Source organism: Scleropages formosus, chromosome 12 (genome assembly GCF_900964775.1).
Source record: "Scleropages formosus chromosome 12, fSclFor1.1, whole genome shotgun sequence".
Taxonomy (NCBI): Eukaryota; Metazoa; Chordata; class Actinopteri; order Osteoglossiformes; family Osteoglossidae; genus Scleropages; species Scleropages formosus.
The window spans coordinates 27,049,101-27,063,305 of NC_041817.1; the positions used below are offsets into that span (position 1 = coordinate 27,049,101).

Sequence of the window (14,205 nt, forward strand, 5' to 3'; positions counted from 1 at the left end):
CTGCTCATTTAATATGGATTTATATCCCTAAATTCCAGTTGCTGCTGTAAAGTGTTAATACACACCACACTTGGCTTCCTTGGAGTTTTGTAATCAAATTATTCATAAGAAACCCCATTGTCATATCAATGAATAGAATAATCATCTATCCTGCCATGCATTATCTTGGAGAGGGTCATGGTGGCAACAGGCAAAGCAAGTCGGACCATAGCAACACTTTTGAGGTCCTCCTAAGTTATTTTCAGCCCAAAAGAGACCTATAATCTCTCTAGCGAAGCCTGTTTTTGCCGAGGGTCTCCGCCAGTAGGATGTGTTGACTGGACGTCCCTTACGCGGCTATCGGGTGGTTTTCAGGCTAGGTGATGGGTACGTTAGGTGATGGATATGTAATTCTGGATCAGAGATTAACCACCGTTTTTAAGATACAGTTTTGGCGTAGAGGTGAGGAAATTTCCTCGCAGATTCCTGGTGAAAACGGTCCATGAAATTAAACCTGATGCTGCATCTTTCTTTCTGTGCACTCAAAGGTGGAGCCGTGCAGGTGTCGGACCTGGAGGACGGGGGCCTGTGTGACTTGAGGACCTCCGACTGCGATGGCGTACACGTTTATGGCCCGGGCTTCGTCGACTCGCCTCTCCTTGGCTGCAAAACAACCCGACTGATGGTCAGAGGACTCGCTTGGCCGTGCGGTGTCTCCCCTTCACTCCCACTCCCCAGGCTGTAGTTTGCCAGCATTTGTTTTCTCTCTCCTCATGGTTGGGTGTAAAGCCACCAGGTGATCTCGCCGTTATTTACATGTAAACAAACGATGGTTACACTGGCTCTCTGGGAGGTCTTTTGAACATCTAACACAGAAAGAAAATGAACGCACTCCTGCAATCTCTTAGTTTAAATTGGTTTATTTCAATTTCGTGCATTTCTATTGTGCCTTTCCCGACTGGGTGCCTCAAAGTGTTTAAAAAAAAAAAAAAAAGACAAAACAGTAAAAAGCACAGACACATAATAAGGAATAACAACAAAGACACACAGTTAAAAGCTATTGTGGGAAAAACCCCAGAAGGCAACAAAACTTCTGCAGCTGGTGCATGAGGAGAAACCTGATGGTCCAAGGCCAGTTGGCTGCCCATCCTCCCCGGGAGAGCTAGCAGGGCACACAAAGTCCAAGAGTCCCCCCCCCTCTGGTCAAAAAGTTAACCCTGCTGAGGAATGTTATTCCTTCTCATTTGTTTACTTCGTTTGTTTTTTTTTTTTTTTTGCATGTAAGTGAGGATTCGTATTGCCTGCATCCAGTGCAGAATGTTTAGGTTTCATGGTCTACTCAAGGGTGCAACAGCCATTTCTGTGGCCTCTGGGGGGTTTGGTAGCAAAGCAGAGATATTTACCACTGACATTGTTCCAGAGAGGTGTCATTTATATTTAACTCACTGTTTGGGTCATTACTCTGACTTACCGTGACGCCGTGGTACAGCGCTGCACTGAAGGCTGCTCTTCTCGTGGGAGTCGCAGCTCCTCGGGCTTTTAGAGACACGGATGCGAGGCTGTAGGCAGCGGCGGACTCCCCGCATGATCCAAATGAGATTTGAGCCCCAGAGTGTCGCTTCCAATTAAAAATGCTGTTTTCTGTCCTCGGTGATCCATCCGTATCATTTCCAAGGCGATCTCCTCTGGGCCTTTTCTCGCAAGCATCGCCTGGGTAACTGCAGGAAATGGGGTTCCCCCCCTTTTAACCCCCTCCGAGAACCTTAACACAATGGGCTTTTTGATAGCTTTGATTTATTTTTTCCGTTTGGAATACATAAATTAAATCTGGCTAAATATTTATCTAATGTGTTCTTGCACAACTCTCAGCAAAAATCGATTGTGCTCCCATGTGAAACAGTGGGAAACGGATCGGATTCCCATTTCCTCGGAAACAAAACATTACATTTTCATAAAAGCATGAATTTATCATAAAGTATCACAGGATGACCTTGAAAGGGATTAATTTATGACCGGTCACACTAGTTGTTTGTGTTGGAATTAAAAGCCCCGAGTTATTGCTGGGAAGTTAAAATGTAATTATATCCACATTGAAAGGAGAGAGCATTTCATAGCTGTAGGGAAAAAAAAAAAACCATTTACACAATTTTATGGAGTATTAGTGACATGTAGGATATGCCAAAAGTAACACTTAGGTTATGCCAACAGACATTGTTATGCAGAAATGAGCTGGTCAGGCTGCATTTACTGGTGTTTATGTAACGTATTTTCATTTTAAAGTCAACAATTATACGAGAAAAGGGTCCGAAATCAACGTGTCCGTTTTGGTGCTCTGTACTGCCATCTATCAGCCGAGCGGGTAAATGCGGGTCACTTTAACTAATTATTATTTATTCATTCGTCTGATGCTTTTCTCCAAGGTAGCTTAAAGGGTGAAGTTTTTACACTCAGCCACTTGCAATGATTTACCCATTTGTACAACATGGTTATTTTTCTTCTGTCATTTGCTCTGGGGTGCTGTAGCAGGCCATGGGACTGGAAACCCGGTCTTGTAGGTGCAATGGCTCAATCCACTACACTGCCGATTGTCCCATAATAAGCAGAAAATTGAAGAAATGAATCAGTGTAAAGGGGGTGCAGTGGCGCAGTGGGTTGGACCGCAGTCCTGCTCTCCGGTGGGTCTGGGGTTCGAGTCCCGCTTGGGGTGCCTTGCGGCGGACTGGCGTCCCGTCCTGGGTGTGTCCCCTTCCCCCTCCGGCCTTACGCCCTGTGTCACCGGGTAGGCTCCGGTTCCCTGTGACCCCGTAAGGGACAAGCGGTTCTGAAAATGTGTGTGTGTGTGTGAATCAGTGTAGAAAATTTATGTAAAAATAAACTGGAAAATGTCCGTAGGTTTCAAAATCCGTAATTCAGATATTCGTGACACGAGGAGCCAGTGTAAAAATGAAAGCATTAGTGAGAATGGCAGCGGGCTGAACCTTGATTTCCATGCAGCAACGTGGTCATACCGGCACAGCTAGGGCACTAACGGTGTGTCGGGGTGTTATGGTCACCTCTTTCGTTCAATTGCAGCATTTGAACGGTGAGTGGGTCCCAGCCAGAGAACAGAAGAGCCAGGCCATGTTCCTGAACTCTGGAACCATACGTTGTGCAGTCCCACCCCTAGAGAGCTCATCCTCAGATACCCTGGGCTTCGGGGAGGACAACCAGCCCTTTGCCAGATGGGAAGTGAGGGTACGTTCACCAACCCAACATCCATATCTCACATTTTACACTGGCGTTTTACATGCCCTTTGGTTTCATAACTGTTAAATCACAGCTATTCAGATTCAGAATAGCAATAAATTGGGTTGTCACTATGCTCCTTTTGGTTGCTGAAATTTTTATGCTGTGGTTGAATAGGAAGTTCCTCATCTGCAGTATTTTCATGTCACCACATTAAAAGGAAGAGCGGAAAAGGCATCGTGAAGTACAGTACAAATCGAGAGTGAGTCACAGTCGACTGAATCAGATTGGAATTACAATGGGAGCAGTTCCTTAACGGCATAATTGTGCCGCAGAAGCTGAAGAGGTGGAAGATGAAGGATGGGAGAAGAGCAACATGGGACAGGCTGTATGCAGTCAGCTGAGCGTTTGGGTTGGTTCGTCATCTTGGCACATCCTTCTCGAGCACCTTGTGGGTTCAGCTGATCCCAGCAAGGCCTGGCGTGGGCTCCGTGGCTCCATGTTTACCCAGCGAAAACAAGCAGACGTCCCGGAGCGTCTGTGATGGGCGAGCTCATTAGCATAAATCTCAGCGCTGACTGAAGCCACAGGGTGTGTCTGGAAGTCAGAGAAAAGTCACATGGCAAAGTCCCACAGGATGGATAGACTGCAGACCAGTGTCGGGATGCTTCATCACTTTGTTCGAGGTCTGAAAGACAGAAGATCATCAACATATTCAAATTTTAATAATTTCAGAGTCATACGTACAGTGGAGTATAACACAGCACAGTTCCGACTGCTGCAGAAAATCATGAAACAATGGTGACATATTTGTTTTTCCAGCCCTTCACTGATGAATCTTTCCAAACTTTGGGGTGCCATAACATCCAAATGTGTGGGGGGGGGGCTGCTGGTGTGTAAAAATCACCCTCACCACGAAGCACCTGTTCTGCGCCGGTGACAGAGTTGTAAACGTACCTCTCCCAACTCGAGATGACACATCACCTAATTAGAATAATCATTTATAAAATGATTTTGTTTCCCGGTTCCATGTGATGGTAATCTTGCTGCACGAAAATAAAACTATTTTAACAATACACAATGCAGATACAATAGTATGATAAAGTAAGACAGTAAAATAGGCATGTTTGAAAATGGCCAGTGGTTCACAAAAGTTCACTACCACATCTCCATTTATCTGAAGTATAATACTTAAAATACTGAAATCGTGTTTCTTTTTTTAAAATATATGGATCAATTTGTGTTTCACTTTGCTGATTTGGGAAATATAGTTTTAAGAAACACTGTCCATTCGTTCCAGTATCGCACAAGGACTGGTCGCGTGTGCTTCTCCCAAAACACAAACAACATAAATGGCAGTTTTCACGGTAAAAACGCAGTACAAAGGACACGTGAGTGATTTTTCTTTATTGTTGCTTGCACTGCCATCTGTCTCCATGTCCTGCAGGTGACCAATGATGGCTCCCTGTACAGTGATCCCCGGGTGCTGACTGTGTATGACGGGGGCTGCCATGTGTGTGACCCCCTGCCCTCCGGCTTCTGCCAGTTAAAGGTACCACCAGCAGCTCCGCTTGAAACGCCACACACTTCTCATCGCGCGCACTCCTCGGGGTGTTCCTCTGAATAAAACAGAATGCTGCGCCTGCAGCAGTCCTCCAGCCTGGGAAGGGCGGGGGGTCCAGGGTTTGAGGGCCGATGGAGAAACGCCAAATGAAAAGTTTAGAACATCTGTGTCTCGTCTCCCGAGTGCTCCGGGGCACCTGTTTCAAATGCTGGCTTGGAGTGGGAAGGTCCGTCGCCGTGGTGACCAAAACATTAAACACTGAGCCTCCTGCACTCCCACCATCCCCGCGCGCGCTCACACACCCACAAACACACGCGCACAAGTGCCACGGCTCTTTGCCTTGGGCAAACATATGTAACCGCTGCTCCTGCACTATGCTAATCCAGCATCGTGAACCAGTCATCAGCAGGTGGGGAGACTTTCGTGCTCCGTCTCTTTTCCCCTACCCCCACTGCCTGTTTATTTCCTGGTCATCTCACAGGAATCAGGAGTGCAATTTATTCAAGAAATTAGACGTTCCCCTTTTTCATTTTCGTATCGACACCCAGAGAATGTACATTTAGGGTTGTTGCCCAAGAAGCACTGAAACAGGGATATGTAAATGCAAATGAGAGATTTTGGCTAATTTGCCTTTCTAATACCAGCAGAGTTTCCCCTTGTTGCCTGGGACTTGTGACCGAATACAATATGAAATCCAGAATTGGCAGCTGTCTGTAGATGGATTAAAAATGCATGGTGCGCTAATGAACGCCCCTTCCACTTGCCAGGAGAAGACATGCAATATAGATGGGCTGTGCTTTGCTGACGGGGACTCCAATCCCACCGTCCCCTGCCTTCTGTGCAACCCAAGCGCTTCGAAATTCACTTGGTCCCGGAATGAAGGTAAGGAGTGCGGTGCGGTGCGGGGTCTGCTGCGCCTTCCTGCCTGCCTCGCATTTTAACCGTCCAAAAATAACCACGATAAAGAAATTATTTTTAGCCACGATTTTGCTGACATTTTTCTCCAAGGTGAGTTACGGGGTGAGGTTTGTGCGCTGATGCCGTTCAAAGCCATTTATCCATTTACAGGGCATTCAGCTCCGTCTTTCCAATGTATCGTAAGTAATGGTGTTTTAGTCATCATGTGTAAGTAATGTCTTAAGATATATTTTCTCATTTGTTTAGAGTTGTATGCTTGCAGCTCACTTGAAATATTAAAGTTATTTTTTAGCGAGTTGTTTCGTTTTGCCCAATATTGTACCACCTTGTTGAAAAGGACTGATGACTTAATGAGGAGAATGATACTGGTGCACAGAATATAATTGCTCCCAATTTTTTGTTTGTAAAAAGGATATTTTATTTTCGTTGTCTGTTGACTATTTCTTGAAAATATCTTTGAATGTTGAATATTAAGTGATTTTTAATTTGGATTTATTTCATTGATCCATTAAGCACTTTTTTCCCCCCAGTTTCCAATACAATAAAAATAGAACTGTGATGCACTGTGCTGTCCAGTTGTTCCAATAAACAATCAGCGAGGGCTGGTCATGGGAGAACTTTGGTCACCTGGGTATTTTTTCACTATCAATTCAAGGTGAAAACCTTGATCTAAGCAAAACTTGAGATTTTGATTTAAGTCTTAAATTTTGAAAAATCTTTTTTTTTTTTAAAAAAAAAAAAAAAACCTTTTCTAAGCAAAATCTGCTATTGCGGCAGGGGTCTGATTTGAACCCGGGTCCTGTAATTACAAGGCGTCGGCTCTAACCACAATGCTCACATCCCCCAATGAACTTTGCTTAGTCCACTGAATGAAGGCAGGTGGCTGGTCAGTCGTGTGTTGTATTGTGTTGAATGAGGGTTCGAGACCCTTGAACAAGGCCTTGGACCTTGAAACTGTGACCATTGGCAGATTTTAGTGTATTTGCCTTTAAACTACAATGGATTTTTAGTTACTACTTGTTTTCCCCAAGGAGGTCAATATATATAGTCAGTTTATATGTTCAGTTTACTGCTCATACAGTCTGCTGCATCTGCTCCATCTCACCACGAAGCACCACAGACCTTCTGTCTGGAGTTGAACACGAAATCTCGTTCTCCCAGGTGGTCTACAGACGGCTCTCAGCACTGACAGTCCTCTCGTCTTTGTTGTTCAGACACTGTTTCGTTTGTATGTCCGACGGCGTTCGCTCCTCTTCCTTTCGAAGTGCATCTGCTCGCCCTGTTTGAATCCATTATTATCGCCTAATGAAAACGAACGGAGAGCAGGGGCACGGGGTGAAATATGACTGGCACCGACGTGCTCGCGACGGAAGCATTTCGGGCCACTTTTCATTTAAACCATTTCTGTCGAAAGATTTGCAACCGCAGCCAACGCCGAAACAGGTGTAATTTCCATTTTGATTGGGTGGAGGACGCTACTCTCTCCAGCTGGGGTTATAGATGGACTGCAGTCCTCATGCATTCATTCTTCCATACAAGTGTGTGTGTGTGTGTGGGGGGGGGGGGGGGGGGGGGGTGTACTGGAAGGGCACACGGCTATGCACAGGAACCTCACAATATTCCAAACGTCTCGGAAACCATGATCCAGCAAAGGGCCTGGCCTTTTTAGCAGGAGGCTTTGGGTTGAGACAGGAAAGATTTTTCCCTCCTTTTCTTTACCATATTGCACTTTGATCTTAGCCAAAAGACTGAGAAGTGATCTTCTTCACTGTATAGCATTTTTAATGTCAGTTTCCTCAGGGCTCTTTGTAGCCTCTGTTTCACTGCTCGCATCCATGGTGGATGACCAAAAATTACAAACAAACATACTCGGTGATCCACCTCAGTAGCAGAAAAGGCCTGAACACTACATCCTTTACTGGAACACACTAGAACAGCTCCTAGACATTGTTAAATCAACAAGTAAACACTATATGGCAAAAAATGATGGGAAGGCTCCGCCCACCCCACTGCTACAGTACTTTGTTCTTTGTTCTACCCCTATCCTACATTGCTCTGGATGTCATTCTTCATGGATCGGGTCTATGGCATTGCGAATAACCCAGATGATTAGAGCAACATGTATGTGAGGTATTGATAACTGTGGAGTATCTCCACCATATCATGGGCAGCTGGAGCAGGAGCGATGTTAGCACTGGGAGGACTTTTCCAGATTGGAAAAACATCCATCTTGAGCCAGATAATGAAGAAAAGCTTCCCTCTTGTTTGACTCCTGTGTGCAGACCTTAAACAGTGTCACGTGTCACGGTGGAACGGCTGCTGGCTGTGTGGTAAATAAGTGCCGCATGAGGAAAATCGTCTGGCGGGTCCAGAGAACAATTCCACAGGAATCACGGGCCTTTGGCACCTGGAGGGAGGCAGCAGGATTTTTCTGCTCCGGCTGCTAATGGCTGCCGTGATTTAACACAAATACTTGATACTGAGATTTGTGCCCATTGGCGATGTCTGTTTCTGACCCCGTCGTTCGCAGTCGCGGTGCGCATTACCCTACTGGTCGCCGCTGTTTCTCCATCTCCTGCTTTCAGGGCAGTCCTGTCCTGTTCAAGGGCCCAGTTGGGTCACAGCTGGGTCTGTTTTTCTCTGCGCTCCTCTTGGAATGGGCCAGCTACGTGTTCCTCAAGCAGAAGGCGCCCGCGTTGCCGGAGATCAAAGTGGCTGCCATTCCGCACCGCTCCGTCAACACAGTCCTTGCTTCACCTGGATCAAAGAGGAGCAGGTCGCCTGTAATGGTTCTGGCTCCATCCGTGCGGCACCTTGTCATGAAGGAACACGCGCCAGCTTGTCCTTGACCCCGTCGAATGGGTTGAAATGACCTTGTTGATCTGACAGCCCAGGACAAACACGACGCTAATGACCCTGGAGAATCTCTTCGTGGTGACAGGCACCGGGTGTCGCGCTCCTCGAAAACCCTTAAGTCGTGTCCTTGAGCAGGGAGTTTTCTGACACTTTTCTCTCCCCCACCACAGCCAATCTGCCCCCCGTTATCCACACCCTGCCTGGCGAACTGCAGACTTTTGTTGGGGAGAACTTTGTCTACCAGTTCTCGGCATCGGACCCCGAGGGCTCGGCCGTGCTCTTCCAGCTGGAGTCGGGTCCCCCTGGCGCCTCGCTGTCCCCGGCTGGCCTTCTCATCTGGTGGGTCCGCTCCGAGGAGGCGCCGGTGTTTGGCTTCACCGCGTCGGACGAGTGCGGCGCACGGAGCAGCCACAGCGTGCGGGTAAGAGGAATCCTCACCCTCCGGCCATCCACCTATTGCTCGAACCCCACAGACAGTTTTCCCACTGCAGTAAATGAGTGTCACCCTTAGCGGATGGACCCTAGGTGGTGTGTGTCAACCAGCCTGGCTGCAAGCGAAGCCTAGGATATTCAGGTCATATTCTGTTTGGAAACGTACAAACATTAAATCCAGAGGCATGAAAAAAATAAATGGTTCTGCTTGCGGCGCGGCCTTTGTTTGTTCTCTGAAGAATGATCTCCTATGCAGAACAAGCGTCATTTTGGCCTGCTAACATAGCCGCGGGTATAAATAGGCAATACATATGTATGAGGGGTTAATCTAAACATGAGGAACATGAATCCAGGCAGAATGTTGTTAAAGTAACTGAGACTTGACACTTTTCTAAACATATCTGATTCGTTTGCCAAGAGCTGCTCGATACTCTAGATGGATGTGTGTTGGCTTTACGACGGTTATTATTATAGCCTTCGGAAAACGCCCGTAAAAGACTAATGCGAGCAAAGAATTGTGGGTGTTATGAGACACTGCGTGGAGGGAGGGAAGCGATGTGATGTTGTATTTTTAATAACTTAGTTTACATTAATGGCAGAGAAATTAATCAAGGCAGAGCTTGGAACAGCTTCCACGTGAAACGGCAACGGAAGGAAAATAATCAACAGGATGAAATCGGGCCATTTGAAAAAACATATGCCCGACAATTGAAACGTCACTCCGTGCTTTGAGGCTTTTTAGTTGCGGAAGTTAATTAATATTCCGCTTATTATGGCGGAAGAACCTGCCGTCTGTTAAGTCTCGGCATATGGCAAGTGCAGCACGATGCTTCTGCGGTCCCTTTGCCCTCAACACGATTCGCTGTTAATCGAGAGATGGATGCCCACCGTAAATCGACTCGGGCCTCCAGACAGAAGCTCAGCATCTGCTCTCAGCCCGCTAACCATCATTAGAGGAGATGCGTACCGGTATCCCCAGCCGTGCTGAGAGGTGAACACGTCAAGAAAGAGTAATTATTAACATCGGATCAGTTCCTTTTTAATTACTCTTAGACGGGTCCCGGGTTAATGAGCTTTGCTGGGTGTTTTTATTGCCCGGACTTCATTTTTAACGACCCTAAAAGTGCGAGATGTATCTAGCAGCATCATTGGCTGACTGCAAACATGATCCTGGGCGGCTGGCTTCTCTACTTTTCTCCAACTGCTCCGGGTCCTTTTGCCACAGTGCAACCCACCCACCGTCGTCCCTCTTCACCAGGTGGAGGTGAAGCCGTGCGGTTGTCTGAATGGTGGGACCTGCATCACAGACGTCAGCTTCCCCCCCGGTAGCGGCAGGTACCTGTGCGTCTGCCCGGGGGGCTTCGAGGGGAGCCGCTGCCAAGATGACGTGTATGAGTGCAGATCGCAGCCGTGCGGCGCCGGGACCTGCTTGGACGCGGCCGGGGGCTTCCGCTGCAAGTGTCCCTCTGGGCTGCGAGGTACCACACCACCGCTAGGGCCCAGCCCTTCTCCTGTAGAGCTTCGTTTCTTGCTTGGTCAATAAATCCGTGAACATGTGACTCAACATGGGACTCTGTGTAGTATGGTATAGTCATGTAATAAATATGGGACATATGGGTTCATAATTACATGCTACAAATATGGTACATTTGGGTATGTAAAGTATGGACATGTGACCAACATTTGGTACATCTGAGTATGTAAAGTGTAGACTTGTGTGTGAAGGATGATATACTCGAACATGTAGCGTATAGTCAGATGACTAAAATATGGTTCAGTACACAAAGTATAATCATAGTAAATTTGTATAGACGCGACTAAACTTTACATTTGAATGTTTCTAGTATAGACGCATGATGGAAATATGGTACATCTGAGTATGTAGCAGGTCTCTGAGTAAAACATGAAACATTAGAGTATATGATGTATTGTCTTGTAGTCACATGACTAAAATATGGTACATCTGAGCATGTTGCATATATGTAAGTGACCAAAACAGTTGGTTCGATACAATCCAGTTCCTCAAGGTAAAAATGATAAATGTGTCCCCTTTGCTGAAAGAGTGTGTCATAAATACAAGTAATGTGATGCACAGAGAAACCAGGGCAGCTGAGCTGTGACCTCTACCCAGCAGTGGCTCAACAAAAGAACATCTTGGATGCTGTTTGGGGCATTTGAGTGCATCACTGCCCAGGCCAGTCACTGTAAAATCGATGTCTCTGGCTGCCCATTCCGGGTCTGACAGGTTCATGGCACACCGGGGGCTTGTGCGCTCTGTGTGTGTGCGCGTGTGTGTGTGTGCGCGTGTGTGTGTGTGCGCGTGTGTGTGTGCGCTCGCGCACCCGCTGTATCCACAGAGTGAGCCGAACACACTCGAGCAGCACATATGACACACACTGTATGACAGCAGTAAACCTGTCACCTCAAGGGTTTTTCTACCATGCGCTCCAAGGCTTCTTTTTATTATATTTTTTTTTATTTTTAAGCTTTTAAAAAGTGTGAAAAAAGGATTTTCTCTTCTTTAAAGTCCTTTATATAATGGACATGTAATGCAACCCCCGGATGACTTGATTGTTAGTGACTCAACAGCCTTAAACCAAACAGCGGACGAGTTTCTTGGCAGCACTTCGCTTCACTTTTTGAGTTCTCATCTGTAGCCTTCAGAAAAACCCAAACCGCAAACATCTGAAACGCATTCTTTGGCTCGTCATCTGGTTCTTCTCTAAAAATTAATTAATTTTTACTTTACAGAGATTTTGTGTCAGACCTGGTATCGGCTGATGGGTTCGGCTAGCGAAGAATCAAAATAATACATTTTTTCTTCTCCCCAAGCGAAAAGCTCGATACGATACTAGATGTTCTTTGCTTTATTTACGCGTTTGTCGGAGCTCAGATACGCGGCAGATGTTTTTGCCATCTCCCGTGGAACGGCTCGAGTGCCCTTGACACCTCATCACCCTGCAGAATCGGCGGCAAAACGCGCGAATGGAAAACAGACAAAAGCCACAATCAACAGATAAACACGGAGAAACTCATCAGATTTAATGGCTTCATCATCTTCCCTTTCTTCTCCCTACAAGAGACCATTTTCTTTCCCCAAACAAAATCTTTTTTTTTCCCATTTGATTTTCTATTTTTTTATTAATGTTCTTGTTTCTCTAGTTCTCAGGGCTCTCTGATGAAACAGGCAGACAATTAGATGTCTTCGGTGTGAAACTGATATGCGCTTTGATCGCCCAACCTGATACTTGACGTACATCACCGCGGAACAGCAGGTGGCGTAGCGGCTATAGCTCTCGTCTCGTTTCAAAGACCGGGATTTGAATCCCACCTCCTTCTCTGCTAGCCTCGATCAAGGTGCTGTATAAACGACCAAAACACCGGCAGCTTTGTGTACAAACCCAACGCTAAAAATTGCCTTGGAGTCAGATGATGAAATAATAATAATTGTTAATAATTTGTAAGCTACAAACGCTTTGACTCTATTCCACAGGTGCGTGCGTGCATCACGTTCCTGACTTGTTTCTGCAGGTGCTACTTGTCAGGAGGACCTGGACGAGTGTGAGGAGTCCCCCTGTCCCCCTGGAGCCTCGTGCGTCAACACCTTGGGCTCCTACAACTGCCACGGCTGCCCGGAGGGCATGATGGGAGATGGGAGGAAGTGCACAGGTGAGCTGCTCTACCTGTGGTTATGTTGGCACACAAGAAGACATTACACCTGCTGACACACCTCTACCGTATCCAGCACACACACACGGTACACAGAACCCAACACACACTCTCACAGAGAATGGAACACAACACAGTACCATTATAAGGAACATCACTGCTCACACACCAACATCTACACCTCCTTACTGGAGCGGTAACCATGCCACCCTTATACACATACACACACCTGGTGACGATGAACAAACACCCAGTTGCCATGACTCCCCTATTGATGCCCCTGTTGGACAATGAGGAAGGAGATGGAAGAGGACCAGTTCGAATTCCTTTCCCTCCAAATCCTCATTCAGCCTAAGAGTTCCAGAACAGAGACAATTCAATCCAGACATTCGGACTCGCTCTCCTTAGCGGATTTGTCACAGCTTATCACCCTGTGCTGTAACACTGTTCACACACTTCTCTTTAATGCTGTTCCTTACTTGTGTGTCACTCGAAATAGGAGCTTTTTGCAATAAATAACAAGCCAGCAGGGGGCATAGTGGTTAGAGCTGCCGCCTTTGGACTTGAAGGTCCTACGTTTGAATCCTGTACTTCCCTCATTGAAGGTATTTACCCTGAATTGCTCCAGTAAGAATTACCCAGCTGTGTAAATGGGTAAATCGCTATCAGTAGATCAACTTTTGTCAGTCGCTTTGGAGGAAAGTGTCAGTTAAAGGAATAGATACGAATAAATGCAGTTGAATGGATTTGCTGAATACTGAAGAGTTTTTATATTTTTTGAATTTGGTCTCGGAATCTCCAGTAACGCCCTCGGTTAGGATGGACTCGAAGGGTTTCTTCTGTAGGACGACCACCTGCGGCTAAACGCGCAGTCGCTGGGCACTTTGAGATCATAACACAGCAGTTGGGCGCTTCCTGTTGGGATTAACAAGGTGGCAGTGGGATCGGGAACACGCTTCCGGTACAGGAGGCGCGGCACCGGAGTAGCGGCGCACGCATCATCCGAGCGATTACAACACCTGAAGGATTACAAGTGAGCTCCAGCTGTCAGGTTGCGTTTTCGCTCCGTGTGAAGGAGAGCAGAAGAGCGCTGGGGGAGGCGATTCCGCGTTTCCGCTCGGCAGCTCGTCCGGCCTGACATCTGACTGACGCACCACATCGCGGCGGGGGTCAGCGGACTCCGCCTTCACGGTCCAGGAGATCAGCCAAGGGCTTGCAGAGCTGTTCAGACAGGAGATGGAAGCCCACCATCCATCACCCCCCCAGCTTTGGTTGCTAATTTATTCTCTATTCTCCACTTTGCCTGACCTGCCCCAGTTCTACAGAAGCAATAAACGTCTCCGCAAAAATTGCTCTTACGGGTCGGAAGCCGTGACACAGATGATCTCCTCTGCGGAGAAGAGCACTCATCTTTCTTGCTGCTGGCTGTTTCGCCCAAGGGTTTCCATCTGTTTTCCGGGGCGGGCCTTGAGCACAGCGCTCCTCATCTCAGTCGCTACAGACATCCGGTCGTCACGACCCCTCGATATCTGATGTTCCCCACAATCTCACCTGCTTTCCAA

General features: G+C 47.0%; 1 protein-coding gene across 3 annotated transcripts in view; it reads left to right on the forward strand.

The window, feature by feature from the left end:
- LOC108928273 (von Willebrand factor D and EGF domain-containing protein) overlaps positions 1–14,205 on the forward strand; it is a 59,829-nt gene that overhangs the window by 23,220 nt on the left and 22,404 nt on the right. For all 3 annotated transcript variants that reach the window (XR_003798043.1, XR_003798044.1, XM_029256953.1), the window contains exons 13-19: positions 528–664; positions 3,052–3,213; positions 4,652–4,756; positions 5,536–5,650; positions 8,713–8,963; positions 10,233–10,452; positions 12,506–12,643. Coding sequence is in view for 1 of the 3 variants with exons in the window: in XM_029256953.1 (XP_029112786.1) it covers positions 528–664; positions 3,052–3,213; positions 4,652–4,756; positions 5,536–5,650; positions 8,713–8,963; positions 10,233–10,452; positions 12,506–12,643 (1,128 nt within the window). In the remaining 2 variants the exon portion in view is untranslated. The remainder of the gene's footprint in view (positions 1–527; positions 665–3,051; positions 3,214–4,651; positions 4,757–5,535; positions 5,651–8,712; positions 8,964–10,232; positions 10,453–12,505; positions 12,644–14,205) is intronic.